General features: G+C 35.1%; 1 protein-coding gene across 1 annotated transcript in view; it reads right to left on the minus strand.

The window, feature by feature from the left end:
* The window catches only part of LOC150100206 (bifunctional purine biosynthesis protein ATIC), a 307,282-nt gene that overhangs the window by 149,906 nt on the left and 142,529 nt on the right, over positions 1 to 14,847 (minus strand). The window contains exons 8-10 of the mRNA XM_090403041.1: positions 14,210 to 14,366; positions 4,265 to 4,390; positions 632 to 739 (exon numbers count right to left, since the gene is read on the minus strand). Coding sequence (XP_090259167.1) covers positions 632 to 739; positions 4,265 to 4,390; positions 14,210 to 14,366 — 391 coding nt within the window. The remainder of the gene's footprint in view (positions 1 to 631; positions 740 to 4,264; positions 4,391 to 14,209; positions 14,367 to 14,847) is intronic.

Consider the following 14,847-nt stretch of genomic DNA (forward strand, 5'->3'; position numbering starts at 1 on the left):
AAGAATTAAAGATAACTTTACTACTTAGCAAGATTCTGAAAATTTTCATTTGGAATATGCATATGCCAGCCTGGTTGGTTGAGTGGTTAGGTATCTGCTCTCCAGGCTGCGGGTTCGAATCCCACTGTGGGCATGGATGTTTATGATTGTCGGTGATAATCTAGTGGTGGTGGGCAGTAGATGGCATTGGTATAGATGATGATGGTAGTTACGGTTGGTGGAGCAGAGAATTATAGAGTAGGTGCCCTCCCTCGATGAGTCTTTGGGCTCCCTGGAGGTGTCATGTAATAATAATAATAATAATAATAATAATAATAATAATAATAATAATAATAATAATAATAATATAAAGGTGAATAACCTTGAAATCCTGACTTACATAAACCAAATTCACATCTCTATTTTGATTTTATTATGTTTATGCTTGTAATATTTGTTTATTATCTGCTTTAATCTTTACAAATATATGCATTTCTTTCGAGTTAATGTTATGAAAATGCTTGTTATGTGAAGAAATTGTCTGAATTATTTTAATTGTTTGCCATTGAATACCCTACACAATAAAACAAAGCAAAAAGGAAGGGAAAAAAAAGGATAGTGTAATTTTAATAATAGATTATACAAAACTTACCTCTTGCTTTAGAATAAGCAATAGCTATAGGTGTGAGGGATTCAAAGAGATCCTCGACCATACAAACTTTTGCCTGTTCAATACTAAATGGGGTGGAAACAGCTGCTCCTATTTCAACAACAGGAAACATACTTTAAATAAAATACTTTCTTTGATACTTCTATTAAAATATGGATTATGATATGTACTAATATACCATAATTCAGATTATGAACAACTAACTGTTAACAGATATTACTCATATGAGGCAAGAATAAAATTTTAAGACTTTATATTTAGATACTTGGTGTTCTATTTCAAATGATTCAAGTACACAGCACTCAGTTTCTCTAGCCTATCATCAGGATGGAAAACAGACTGGCTTAGTGGGAGGAATTTGTAGTTGGGGGGAGGGGGAGCATAAAGCATAACTTTTGCTATAAGAAAAAGCTAGGAATTATAGCAAGGCAACTGAAATTACAAAGATGCAGCCTTACATGCCACTTACTTCATGGCCTGAGTGCATTCATAAGCCATGAATGGATTATATCTCTTCTATCTTGTTTTAATGAATTTTTATGTAGATTCTGCTTTATATATTTTTATAGTAAATTATTAATTTAATTTTAAAATTAACAATTTACTGAAATTGTCTGTCAAACAGATTTCTATAATCATGCATAACTGATATCTTTGTTTTTCCATGGGTACAATCACAAAACTTGATATATAATATTTATCTTTAAACGTGCACTCTTTGGCAAATGTAGATAAGAGTTTCGGCAACTAATATACCACTTCATTAATACAACCAATATATTAGGGAATAACATGGAAGACTGTGGGTCTTCTTCATGGAAGAACCACAGTCCATTCCCCTCAACTAAAATAGAGTACAATTAATAACTTTCATAAAAAATTTCTCAATAAAAGTTCATTATTGTCCTACTGTATTTTGTATTTTCACTTATTGAATAAATTATGTCATTATAGAATATTATAATGACATAATTTAGTGCTGTTTCAGTTAGCACTCTGCATTCTAGGAAAGTCCTAAGTGCTAAGGGTATTACTGTAATAATCTGATTAAATATCACAAGTCTGGCTTTGCAGAACGTGGGATTAACATTAGCCACAGGATTCTTTGGACTGATACAACGTCACTACATAGAAGCACCTACAAATTCCAATGCCTCTTCAGAGTGCTGAGGTTCTTCTACATCTTTCCAACCTAAACTTCAATAATGACTATCTATGATCAAAATCTGGGGAACTTATTAGAAACTGTATGTTATTATTTTTTTTTCATTTATTATTCATATTTTTAGAATACTAATAACATAATAGTTTGCAACTCTTGCAAATGCACATAAGATAAACATTTTTTACAGCACCTAGTGTTTTAAAATGTCTCTTTTCATTTTTAAATCAGTTGTTAAAAAGAAAAAAATAAATAAATAAGAAGTTAAAATGTGATTAAAGTATTTGGATCTTATAATAAAAGTTGTTAAGTTATAATAAATATCATTAAACCATATGGCTATTAGTCTAATTAGTTTGAGTATCAAAGACAGATGAAATGAATTTGACCTACCTACATATATATATATATCTTCTTCCTTTTTCCCCTCTTTTGCTTTGTGGTGTCAAGGGTTTTCTATTCATTTAACTGCAACTGTACTCAAGGATAAGGTGGTTAGCACTAGTCCTCCCAGTGTATCCTACGTCTGTAGAAGCACTGAGTTCTCAAGGCCGGTTTGACTGCTTGCAGGATGAAAAACCCTGCAAGTCCATGCCCAAGACCAGCTAACTTGGCTATGTCTGAGAAAGATCCTAAGCTCCTCACATCAGCAATGGGAATCGAACCCAAGACATTCCTTTCCCAGGCATATGGTTGCGAGATGTGTAGCCACTCGGCTAACTGTACGGACACACACATATGTTGTGTGTGTTTATATCCTTGTGAGAAACAAATCAAATGTGTGAAAACAGCATGAACTAATGTTCTAGTTGTTTAGTTTGAAAGTCATACTGAAGATGCCCTTGACACTAGGGCAAAAATAGCAGTGCTATAATATTCATATATGTAAGAAACTGTGAATTAAATCTGTTATTGACAGATTTAGTTCATATAAACAGGATTAACATCAATGCTTAAAAGAATTAGAATGGAGAGTTTAGTTCAGATAAACTGTGTGTGTGTACACAGATATACAAAGTAGATTCCAGTTAATTGGTCCATTACTTAATCAGGACAGCTATTTTGCTTCAGTTATTTGGGATGCAAAGCTATTTAATTGGGCCAGCTAGTAACCTCAACCACATGGAGCATTAGAAAAATCACACACTCTTCAAATTAGTGCTGATGGCATCTGCAATGCTGACACAACAGGGCTGTTTTATTATGCCACATTGGATGTGTTATAAACATGCTGCTCTGTTTGGATCAATGAAATTGTGTAACAAAGCAATGAATTGTGTAACAGTGTTATAGTATTCAAATATGTTAGAAACTGTTGAACTAAATCTGTTAGTAATTGGAATAATTATTTTCCAATTATTCCAATTTAAACCTTTTCTAATCCCTTTTAAACCAATTAAAAATTGGTTTAAAAGGGATTAGGATTATAAGGATTAAAAGGATTAGAATGGAGAGTTTACTAGTTCAGAACCATGCAAACAAAAATGTGTGAATGACATCTGAATTTTTTAAGTGACTTATGAGTTTATGACCATGGAATTACAATGGAAATCAAATAAACTTTTACTGGTTCTTGCCAACTGCTAAGGGTCAGCATAAAGTTAATCTTTTACAAGCAGTACAGTTTGTGACCAATAATTGGTGAGAAATAAGCAACAAGATCATTCAAAACTGTTTTGCTTACTGTGGTATTAAGCATTCAGTCATGGATATGCCAAATATGATTGATAGTAAAAATTTACATCCTATTAGACGTGTACCACATCAGAAACATCACAGAACATTAGAAGAACAAGCAAGAGGATGATACTCCCGAGATTGAACGAATCCTAGAAAATTTATTACTGGATTACAACTCTATTTCATGCAGGAAGGCAATGAAGGTAGTGCTATATATGCACTAGATACCTGTGTTGATTTTGTTTAATTACAGTCAATCAAAAAAAAATAAAATAAAAATAAAATAACAGGCTACTCTCAATTTCTACAATGAAATTACTGCTTGATGTGGCCCAATTAACCAGAATCCACTGTGTCTCTGTGTGTGTTTTGGTTGTTGAAACATACTGAACTGAATTTTTAAGAAAAATTATACTTATGAGAATCATGAACTTTGAAGTTCATGATTCTTGCCTTAATTAAAAATTTAACAAACTTCTAGCATAAATTATATATCATTTATTTACTTTTTTTTTTTTTTTGGTAATGAAATTCATGAACTAACAAAAGCATTGTGTATGCTTCAGAGAAGTGTTTTTTCAGTAAAGTCTACAAAAAAAGTGCAAAATATACAGAATCAAATTATCTGACACACTGCTGGTCTCTGCAGTGGTGTTCAAACATTGTATAACTTTTTGTTTTTGAATAGGCAGGATGTGATTCATTCGTATATTTAATGTTATTTACTATCTAGGTATTCATATTTTATGAGAAGAAAAGGTAAAATTACATACCTGCAGGACTGACATGTTTGAATGATGCTGCAGCTGATAAACCTAAAGCCTTTTTAAGTTCTGCAACTAACTGCCAAGCATTAAGAGCATCACAGAGATTGATAAAACCTGGTGATCCATTTTCAACTAAAAAAAAATTCGACAGGCAGTTAAAAATGTAACTGTATAAAAAATAATTTTTACAGATATATAATTTATATTATAAATTAAAGTTAGGTGTCACTGCAGCTTTATAGTTACTTTCATAATTCCAGTTCGGCAGAAACTTTGTCTAATTCAGATCAATGACTAGAGGCACATTTTCTAAACCCCCTACCCTCCCTCCACAGGTAACTCCAGAATTAGTAAATCTCTGGTGTAGGTATCCTCTCAACCTTCAGGAGAAAGATAAGTTTTTAATCTGATAACTTTGAACAAGTGACCACACAACACACAATTACATGAGTAAGTTAGGATTAGGAAATATAACTTTATGTGTAACATACCACAGAAATGCATGACAGTGAAAAATGAAGACTGACTGACTGACTGGTTACCTTCTTTTTTCTTTCTCAATCTTTCTCTCTTTTACCTTTATGGTGTTTCTATTCCTTTTTTATTTCTTTATTTTTTTTTTATTACCTTTATGAGGGTTTCTATTCCTTACAACTGCAACTGTTATATGAGGATAAGATGGTTGGGCCCTATGTATGTCTGTAGAAGCGTTATGTTCTCAAGGCAGATTTGCCTAGTTGCAGGAGGAAAAACCCCAGATAAACTGGGGAGAAAAACCCTGCAGTCCATGCCCACGACCAGCTAACTTGGCTATGTCTGAGAAAGATCCTAAGCGCCTCACATCAGCGACAGGAATCAAACCCAGGACACTTCTTTCCCAGGCATATGGTTGCAAAGTACATAGCCACTTGGCTAACCGTGCAGACCTGACTAGTTACGAATGACTAAAAAAAAAAAAAAGTAAGGGCTAAAACAGTGCTGCCTAAATCCTTTTGGGAAATGAAAAGACATTAAGAGGATTTATTTATTTTTTTATATATCACTCCCACACATGACAGGACACAAAGCCTATAGCAAATAGATGTCATGTATAAGCAGGGATCAAGAGAACAATAATCATTTGAAGAGCTAGAGTTGCAATCTTTGGAGAATAGAGAATATGTCATGGGTGTTCTACAGAACAAAGGTAGATGGAACAAAAAAAAAATGAATGAGAGTAGCAGGTTTGGTGAGTTGGTGACTCAGTAATGTAACTGTAAAAAGATGTTGGTGCCAGCTGCTTGTCTTATTATAGATTTAGTAGAAATTGGAAGGGGGGGGGGGGAGTGTGAATGATTATTATTACATGACACCTCCAGGGAGTCTAAGGACTCATCAAGGAAGGGTACCTGCTCTACAGCTCTGTCTCCACTACTCAATCCACCACCTAACTGCAACTACATCAACGCCATCTACCGAATTGTTAAGAAGACAGAAAGCGAATTGATTCATTTGACTTATGGGTGTGGAGGAGACTATTAAAAATCTCATGGACTGCAAGAATGACCAATAAGAAGGTTTTAGAAAATATAAAGACAGAATGCTCCTTGGAGGGTGATGATTGCTAATCAGAAGTTGATGTACTTTGGTCATATTATGTAAGCTGATGAATCATTGGAGAAGGCAGTTATGTTGGGGAAGATTGAGGGAATGAGAAGAAGACCACAAAAGAGTTGGATGGACAACAAAAGAACTTACCAACTTGAACTTACAATTACTGAAAGAAAGAACAAGAGGCTGAGTGGAATGCAGAGCCTTTGTTGACAGGATCACCAAGAGTCGAAAACAACTGGATGGCACATAAACTATCCACATCACCAGCTCCATAGCAACATCCAACTAAGTATTTCATTCTATTCACTTCTATCTCACACCATACCACCTCAAAACTACTGTCACTATTTCCCTCTTGCATATCTACCGTGTATGGACATAACTTTTTCTATCATCAATAGCACGCTACTTCCCTTTTTTCTATCTTCGCAAAACACCATAGCCTTCCATTTATCGTGTCAGGATGTCATCCTCATCCAAACATTACTATTATTATTATTATTTTACTTATTAATTATATGAAGAGCCAAAGGCTTCAATTTGGCGACATAAACTTATTTAAGTTAAAGGATATTACATCCCATATTGTTTCATAGCCGAATAAGAAACTCAAAGAGTTTCATGCCGAATATAGTAAATATATAAAGTTCGGTGAGTCCAAGCATAAGCAAATACCTGGATAGTGTTACAACTGACCCTTTAGGGAGTGCAACACTGAGGCAACTCATGGTAAGGGTGGAGCAAGCTCCAATCACTATTCTTGATATTTCCCCATAATGTGAAACCCAGCTCCTAGGAGCTGTATTACTGTTCTACATTATGAGTGAGAGAAGGTCACTACCCAGACTGGTTTCAACCTTTATTGAGGTCTATCTTATTATTTTACTTCTCCAGGGAGTCCAAAGACTCATCGAGGGAGGGCACTTGCTCTACAGCTCTGTCTCCATCACTCAAATCCACCAACGCCATCTACCAGCACTAGTTTTTCCACAGACAATCACAAACATCCATGCTCATGGCAGGATTCAAACCCACAGCCTTTTGGCTGGAGAGAAGATACGCTAACCACTCGGCCAACCAGGCCGGCAAATGATGGATGCTAATTCTGATGAACAATGCCATGGAAATATCTGTAGCAGAGAAAGAGTGCAAAAAAACTGATCTATGAGACAGTGGCGAGAGAGAGAGAGACTCTCTGTGAGAGAGGGATTGTCAATTAGCCAAACTGATCTCTTCTGAACAGCATCAAAATTTTTTCGAGATATCTTAAGGTACGCCAATAAAAATCCGAAAATAGAATTCCAAAGTCGGGTAGACCTGTGATTTGTACAGTTACTAGATGAAAAGTAACATCTTGAGTGAAAAAAGAATGCCAAGATAATATAGAAGTGATATCTTTGTACTAACAAGATCTGATCTTGACTATTAAAGCTGAGCATTATCACTGCTGAGCAAAGGCAAGAAAGGAGAACTAGGAAGGGAGAAAAAATATAAAATTGTGTTTTGGATAGATTAAAGGTTTTTCACAGCAAGAGAAGTGCTGTCATCAGCAAAATTTGAGGCTATTAAAAGAAGGTTCTTTATGTATATGAAAAAGAAGGTGGGTGAAATAATAGGAAAAAATGAAAAGAGCACTCTCTACTACAACAAGCAGTAAATAATCCAAGAGATGACTGGCAATCCAATTACAAAGGGTGGAAGGCAGACCTTAAGATGGCAATTTGCTGAGAAATCCTTTATGCCAAACCCTATCAAATGACTTATCAAATGCCCTATCAAAAATGTCCACAGGAAATGTCAAGCATAACATCACAAGTTTCTCCAAACTTTTTCACAGTATGTGTTCAGAAGTGGGTGAAGCAGGCAAAGGGTATCTGTTGTGGATCTTGATTGGAGGAATCTTACTGCTGGTTGCCAATTAGTTAACAGTTTCCTGGTGTTGAAGAAGTTGACCACTGATGGCCTTCTTCATTATTTCAAACATCATTAATGTGAGAACAGGCTGATGGTAGACACTTTTTTTTAATTGAATATATATGGGCTTGCTTACATGCTATGGAGTAGTGCCAGCTAAGTGATATAGAGTAGAGATTATAAAGAACAGGTGTTAGTTCAGAAGTGCATGTCAAGCAAAACTGATAGGATGCCATCAGGATCAGAAGGCTTCTTTTTTTTTCTTTTTCTTTATTCCGGTTATTCAAGATTCTTCTGCTGACTTTCTGCAAAAGGCCACACAGTAGTAGACATATGATGCAACATTCCAGGTAAAGTTGGAGATAATTTATCATAATCATCTCTGCATGAGATACTTGGAATGAAAAAATTATGACAGAAGGTCAGCTTTGCCTTTAGGTGATATCGCAATATATCAAAGAGAGATGGGGGGGGGGGGGGGGGGGTGTAGAAATGAACAGAAATTGCACCCAGAAGCATTGCAAGGGACTAAAAGGCACAACTATCATTGGTATGGGTAGCAAATTTTCTATGTTTAGTTCTTTCAAAGTCAGACCAAGCATTACTGCCTATGATTGTTTTGCAAATGGCTGAGGGAGAGCATTCTACTAGAGATGAAACCTGCATGAGATTACGATCCAAACTACCAGGTGCAGACAGTGCCTCAATCATTTGAAAAATTTATGCTGGCTCACCAGTCAGGTGTTAGCCTGGGTGGAGTACCACGGTTGCCAAATATATCACAGCTACGTGTATCATGGACACCTCCCCCCAATAAATTTATATGCTTTTGTTAATACTATAGCTTAAATTTTACCTTGTGTGACCACCAATATGAAGCAATTTGTTAACTTTTAGGTGAGATGAATTTCATTGCTCAGTGTGAAACCTCCTCTAATTAGAAGCCTGAAAATATTCTAGACCAGTGGTTCCCAACCTTTTTTCCACTTGTGGATGGTCCTCAAAAAAATCTGGGCTTCATGTCTAAGTTCAAACAGCTGTGCAAGTACTTTACCACGAGATAGCCCCCTTACCTCCGTATGCATTTTGTGCATACGGAGTGCTACTTTTGCATAATATTTAAAGCAATCTGGAGTTTCATGGGTTGTGACTTAATAAAATTTACAACTTTTACAGCCTCATCAAGAACGTCTTTCAGTTTACTAGGAAGAGGCTTGGATGCAAGAGTTTGTCTATGAATGCAGCAGTGACTCCATGGTACATGGGGAGCTACTTCTTTAACTTGGCTACATAGGCTTATAAAACAACCTGACATAGAGTTGGCTCTGTCAGTGCATCCACCACAACAATTCAACCAACTAATGTCCTTTTCAATGAAATAACCATCGATCACATTAAAAATATCTTCGCTTGTGGTACGCTCTGTCAATGGGTAACAAAACAAGAGGTTTTTCCTCAATTTCATTTTCTGTCAAGTACCTCGTGATGGCGAGCAAAATAGATAAATCGACAACATCTAACTTTTATCGACCTGGATGGAAAAGAATTTATTTTTTTAAATTCTATCTACTACTTCAGTTTCAACATCATCAGACATATCCTAAATTCTTCAAGACATTGTATTGTTTGAAAAAGAGATAGTATCGATTTTGCGGACATGTTCTTCCCCAAACATACAAAAAACGGCATCCTTAATACAAGGAGAAATTAAATCTTCAGCTATGGTGTGATTTTTACCACATTTAGCTATGCAATAAGCAATATGGTAGGAAGCCTCAACTGCATTCTCATTGTCTTTCTTTCTTGACATCATGTATGAAGTTACATTTGGAAGCTTTTCTAAGTACTGAAAATAATGTATTTCTTTGTTTTTATAGATAGAATGTTTAGTTTATAAACATCGCATGAGTAGAGAGGGTTTAATGCAACTGTTGGATAATACTTCCCCACACACACACAAAGGGTTAGGACAGTCATCATCCCCTACAAATGAAAACCCATATTTAATATATACTCTTCACAGTATTTCCTTTTCTTCTGTGTAGTACCTGAGGCATGCGCCTTTTTACTATCTCCTGATATGGGTGTACTTGTAGCTGCAGACATGTGTTGAGAAGTACTTGCCGATGGTTACAATCCACATCATGCTTTGGTTTTTTTAACCATTCCTGTTTTCAACCATTGATCCATAACTGACATGCTTAAAAATCACTGACAATAATAACTGAAACTACGTTATTATTATTATTATTATTATTATTATTATTACGGGTATCTCCATGGAGTCAGTAGACTCATCGCGGGAGACCCAAACTAGCAAAACAATATCTGTCATATCTCTTCTTGAATTCATTTACAGACGAAGAGCTCACAACTAAGTCAGGCAATGAATTCCACTCATTCACCACCCTCCAGGCAAAAAACCTTGTTCTGACACCTTTGTTAACCACACTCTTCTTTAATTTCCAGAGATGACCTCTTGTTCTTCCATCACTATCACACAGCTGAAACATTTCCCCTGCATCAATCCTATAAAAACCTTTTAGTAATTTGAATGTTTCTATCATATCCCCTCTTCTTCGCCTATCAACCAATCTCTGCAATCCACAAGCTCTCAATCTATCAATGTAGGGAGCATTTTTTATATCACTCACCAACTTGGTCACTCTTCTCTGAACCCTCTCCACAGCCTCCTCATCTCCAAGGAATCCAGGTGACCAGACCTGAGCACAGTAATCCAAATGTGGAAGTATCAATGCTTTATAAAGGGGAATAATAACCTCTTTATCTCTGGATGTCAGTGTGTTCCTCAACAACCAAGTAATCCTATGTGCAATCTTGGACACCTTAGCAATGTGTCCTCTGAACTTCATCTCCCTATCTACCAATACCCCTAAGTCCCTAGCCTCATCAATCTCTTGGAGTACCTTTCCATCGATGTAGTACACAGCTGGTAATCTTTTAATCCCAAAATGCATGACTTTACACTTTTCCACATTGAACTGACATCCATTTTCTTTTGCCCATTTTACCAGCTTATTTAAATCCTCCTGCAAACTTTCAACATCAGCTTGATTTTTTATTGCACTACACAACTTTGCATCATCAGCAAACAACTGAATATCTCCCTTTAAGCCGTTTCCTATATCATTTATATACAAATTAAACAACATTGGCCCAAGCACAGAGCCCTGAGGCACACCACTGGTCACCTGCCTCATTCTGGACTCGGCTCCTCCATACACCACCTTATGGTATCTCTCCCTGAGCCATTCTCCTATCCATATCACCAATTTAATATCCATTCCCATCTGCTCCAATTTGCGTAACAGTGTTCTATGGGGTATCCTGTCAAAAGCCTTAGCAAAATCCAGAAGTACCACTGTGTAGCCAGTTCCTTTGTCCAACGCAGATGTTATTCTATTATGAATAGTTAATAGATTGCTAAGGCAGGATCTACCTTTAACAAAACCATGTTGGCCTCTATAGAGTATCATATCCTGATCCACCCATTCTTGAATTTTGTCTTTAACCAACTTTTCCAATACTTTTACCACTACTCCTGAGATGGTGATTGGTCTGTAATTCAATACCGCAGTTTTAGAGCCACCCTTATGCAAAGGAACCACTTTGCCTAACTTCCACTCCCTAGGGACCATACCAGAGTTCAAACTTAAGTTAAATATCCAGGTGAGAGGGTTTGACAATTCATTTACGTTAAACATTAAATAAAAAACTACTTGAAAAGACTTGCAATTAAAGACAACGCACTTACTTATACTCAGTCAACAACTGAACTGATCAAACAGATACGGATGTATTTATATTTTTGGAGGTTCTAGAAACGTTGCAAATGGAAGTCAGTGGAAGGTTTGTTATCGCAAAGGCCATTTCTTAGTAACAGGCGATTGTTCTGGAAAAGAGGATGGGGGTGACAAAAGTGATGCATGAAATATGTGTAATGATTGGTAGAAGAGTGGTTTGGGGGAGGGGTTCATAGCCATGCCCTCATCAATCATCATTCACTAATGTGAGTTTTACATTAGTGAATTTACTCCAATTAGTGGCGATTCAAACTTAACATTTATTGTTTAATATACTAAAGTTTTGCATTTTGTTTACTTTACTTGTTTTTCCACCATTACTGATTATTTTTTTGTGTACCCCTGAATGGCCCAGAACGTACCCCACGATACGTACCACCGGTTGGGAAATTATGTTCTAGACCAGTGTTTTTGAATGATGTAAAATTTTTTTTTAAAAAAATCAAAATATAATAAAAAAAAAAACTTAGCCCACCCATTATTCCATGAACTATAATTGTAACGATTACACACACACACACACATGCAAAACTACTTATACGAGGGTGGTCTGAAAAGTTCTCGGCCTAGACCATAGATGGCAACACTATCGGCAAGATTTTTTTTTCTAAGTTGGTACATCTGTCATAAGCATCCATGTCAAATTGCAAGTCATCCTATCAAGTAGTTTTATTTTTCCTTCAACACTGTCTGAAGCAAAAGTGTTGTCTGTATCCCTTGAAATGAATAAAATTAAGCATCATGAGATTATAAAATTCTTTGTAAAAGAAGGTTTAATGCCAAAAGAAATTCATTCGAAGTTCATAAAAGTTTGTGGGCACTAAGTATACAACACACCTTTGACTATAAAAAAGCAATCAGAAGCTTTTAAAACAGATTAAAGTAAGAAAACAGTTAGCATGTAAAGTGACAAAAAACATCTAACTTTTATAGACCTGGATGGAAAAGAATTTATTTTTTTAAATTCTATCTACTACTTCAGTTTCAACATCATCAGACATATCCTAAATTCTTCAAGACATTGTATTGTTTGAAAAAGAGATAGTATCGATTTTGCAATAGCACTTTCTACTCATGTAGTAGACAAGAGTACAAATCTGAGCCTGCTTTCAGAAGCTGATGACCCACACCCACCCACACACACACGGGGGGGGGGGAGTCACTGGCAAACTGGTACAGCAGAACATGGTAACTTCTCTAAAACAGTAGTCTCAGAGACTTCACCATTATCGACTGCAATTATGATTATTGATATAATTATGAGATTATTGACACCCAGTGACAGTATTTATGCTACATCCACTGAAGCATAAAAAAAAACTAGTTTACATGTAGTTGATAAGAGAGAAAAAATAAAGAAATTACCCAAGAATTAACTATATGCAGTGGAAATCTACAACACAAAAAAAAAAGATAAAAAAAATATAGTTTATATACAATGATTGTTTAATGTAGGAATGCATGGGGACATTCTTCCCATATCTATATAGTTAAAGGAAACAGTATTTCACAATAAGAAAGAATGTTATCAACCACATCATACTGAAGTTAGTTAGTAAACATTTAACCAGTGGCAACTTGCACATAAACACTGCGACTGTAGCACCCCCAAGGAAAAAAACGAAAAAATTAAATTTTGTTGTGTTTATAAATAATAACAGTCATACAACATATAAATGCACTACAACATGTTAAAGGTTACAGCTTATGTTTCAACATTGATTGAATAGTTAATAATTGGAATTGTTTGATTAATGCTTTAGATTACAAAACAAATACACTGCGATCTAACTCGGTGTCGGAATTATCACGTTCAGTCAGTTCCGGCTAGACTCGTTGATATTTGTTTGCATTTGTCATTGCATGTAACAAGTGAATCTGACACTGCTCGTTGAGCAGTGTCACTACAGATAAATTGTATGCTTGCGGGCATTATTTCTGTGAGATACAAAACTTTTATTATTGGTATATGTTCGTGGTGAGGGTGAAATATTTTTGGTAAATCTTATTTCATTCTGTTAAAATAACATAATTATTTATTATAAATACAAGGCTGAATTATGACGAGTGTCACTGTTGAAAATATGAAAAGAATTATATTTTCTCAATTATCGTTACACGAAACAAATGCACTGTGATCTAACGGAGTGTCGAAACCGATACTGCTCAACGAGTAGTGTCGCTACAAATATATTGTATGCACGTGCGCTATTTCTGTGTACGAAACTTTTATTATTGGTGTGTGTTCATAGTGAGGGTGAAATATTTTTAATAAAGCAATTTTTGTAATATGTAAATTTACTTATTAATAAACTGATTACTGATTAGGAAGAAAGGAATTATTTTTTTTTTATTGCTGTATATGCAGCAATAAGAAAATAAGAAAAATTTTAAGTGGGGGTGCTGTAAAATTTTCATAGGCCGCCACTACATTCAACAGTCAAAAAGCTACCTGCTAATATCAATACAGATGTTTTTATCATTCACTACCAAAGTGCCACTATGATAAACTTGTGACACAATGATCTAAAGAAAGTTTGTAAATAAAGAAATTTAAGTGAACATTATTTAAAAAAAGGGTAGTGTCATATACTTGCATTTATGAGTAATTGCTATTTACCAGTGAATGGAAGAGAAGAATTGATGGTATATATCTGTGCAGGTTTCTGATGAGGATTCATTCCATATCTAAGTGTTAACTGAGATACTCCTTGACTGTACTGCTTTCGAAAGTAGTCGGATATAGCAGCATCATACTGAGCCGTGTGATTAAATGCCTAAAGACAACAAAAAACTTATTATTTAAATAGAATTCTCCAAATTATTCTTCAAAATATTGGCACATTCTGGAAAGAAAAAAATAAAAATAAAGCAATTATCCAAGATGTAAATATACAGTGAAAATCATGTAACAACATCCAAAAACAGATAAATATTAGTTTGTAATCAGCGAGTATTATCCAGGAATGCCATTCTCATATTTATATTGATAGAGGAAACAGTATTTCACAACCTTATATGAAAAATAAACAAATTAAATATCTAAAGATTACATAATCTTTTTCCTTAAAGAAAAGGAGTGAGATACATGAATGTGGGTATTATTTTAGGTATTATTTCAAAGACATAGAGCTGAGAATAAAGTTAAACGGCAATACCAATTTCTTTACACAATCCAATAATATGCAAGCTGATATCCCTTCCAATCCCACATTCATATTTACACTGAGATTCTGTAATATTCTAAATACTTCCAAT

This window comes from Typopeltis vanoorti, chromosome 13 (genome assembly GCF_054136105.1).
Source record: "Typopeltis vanoorti isolate ZY-2024b chromosome 13, IOZ_Tvanoo_1.0, whole genome shotgun sequence".
In the NCBI taxonomy this organism is placed as follows: Eukaryota; Metazoa; Arthropoda; class Arachnida; order Uropygi; family Thelyphonidae; genus Typopeltis; species Typopeltis vanoorti.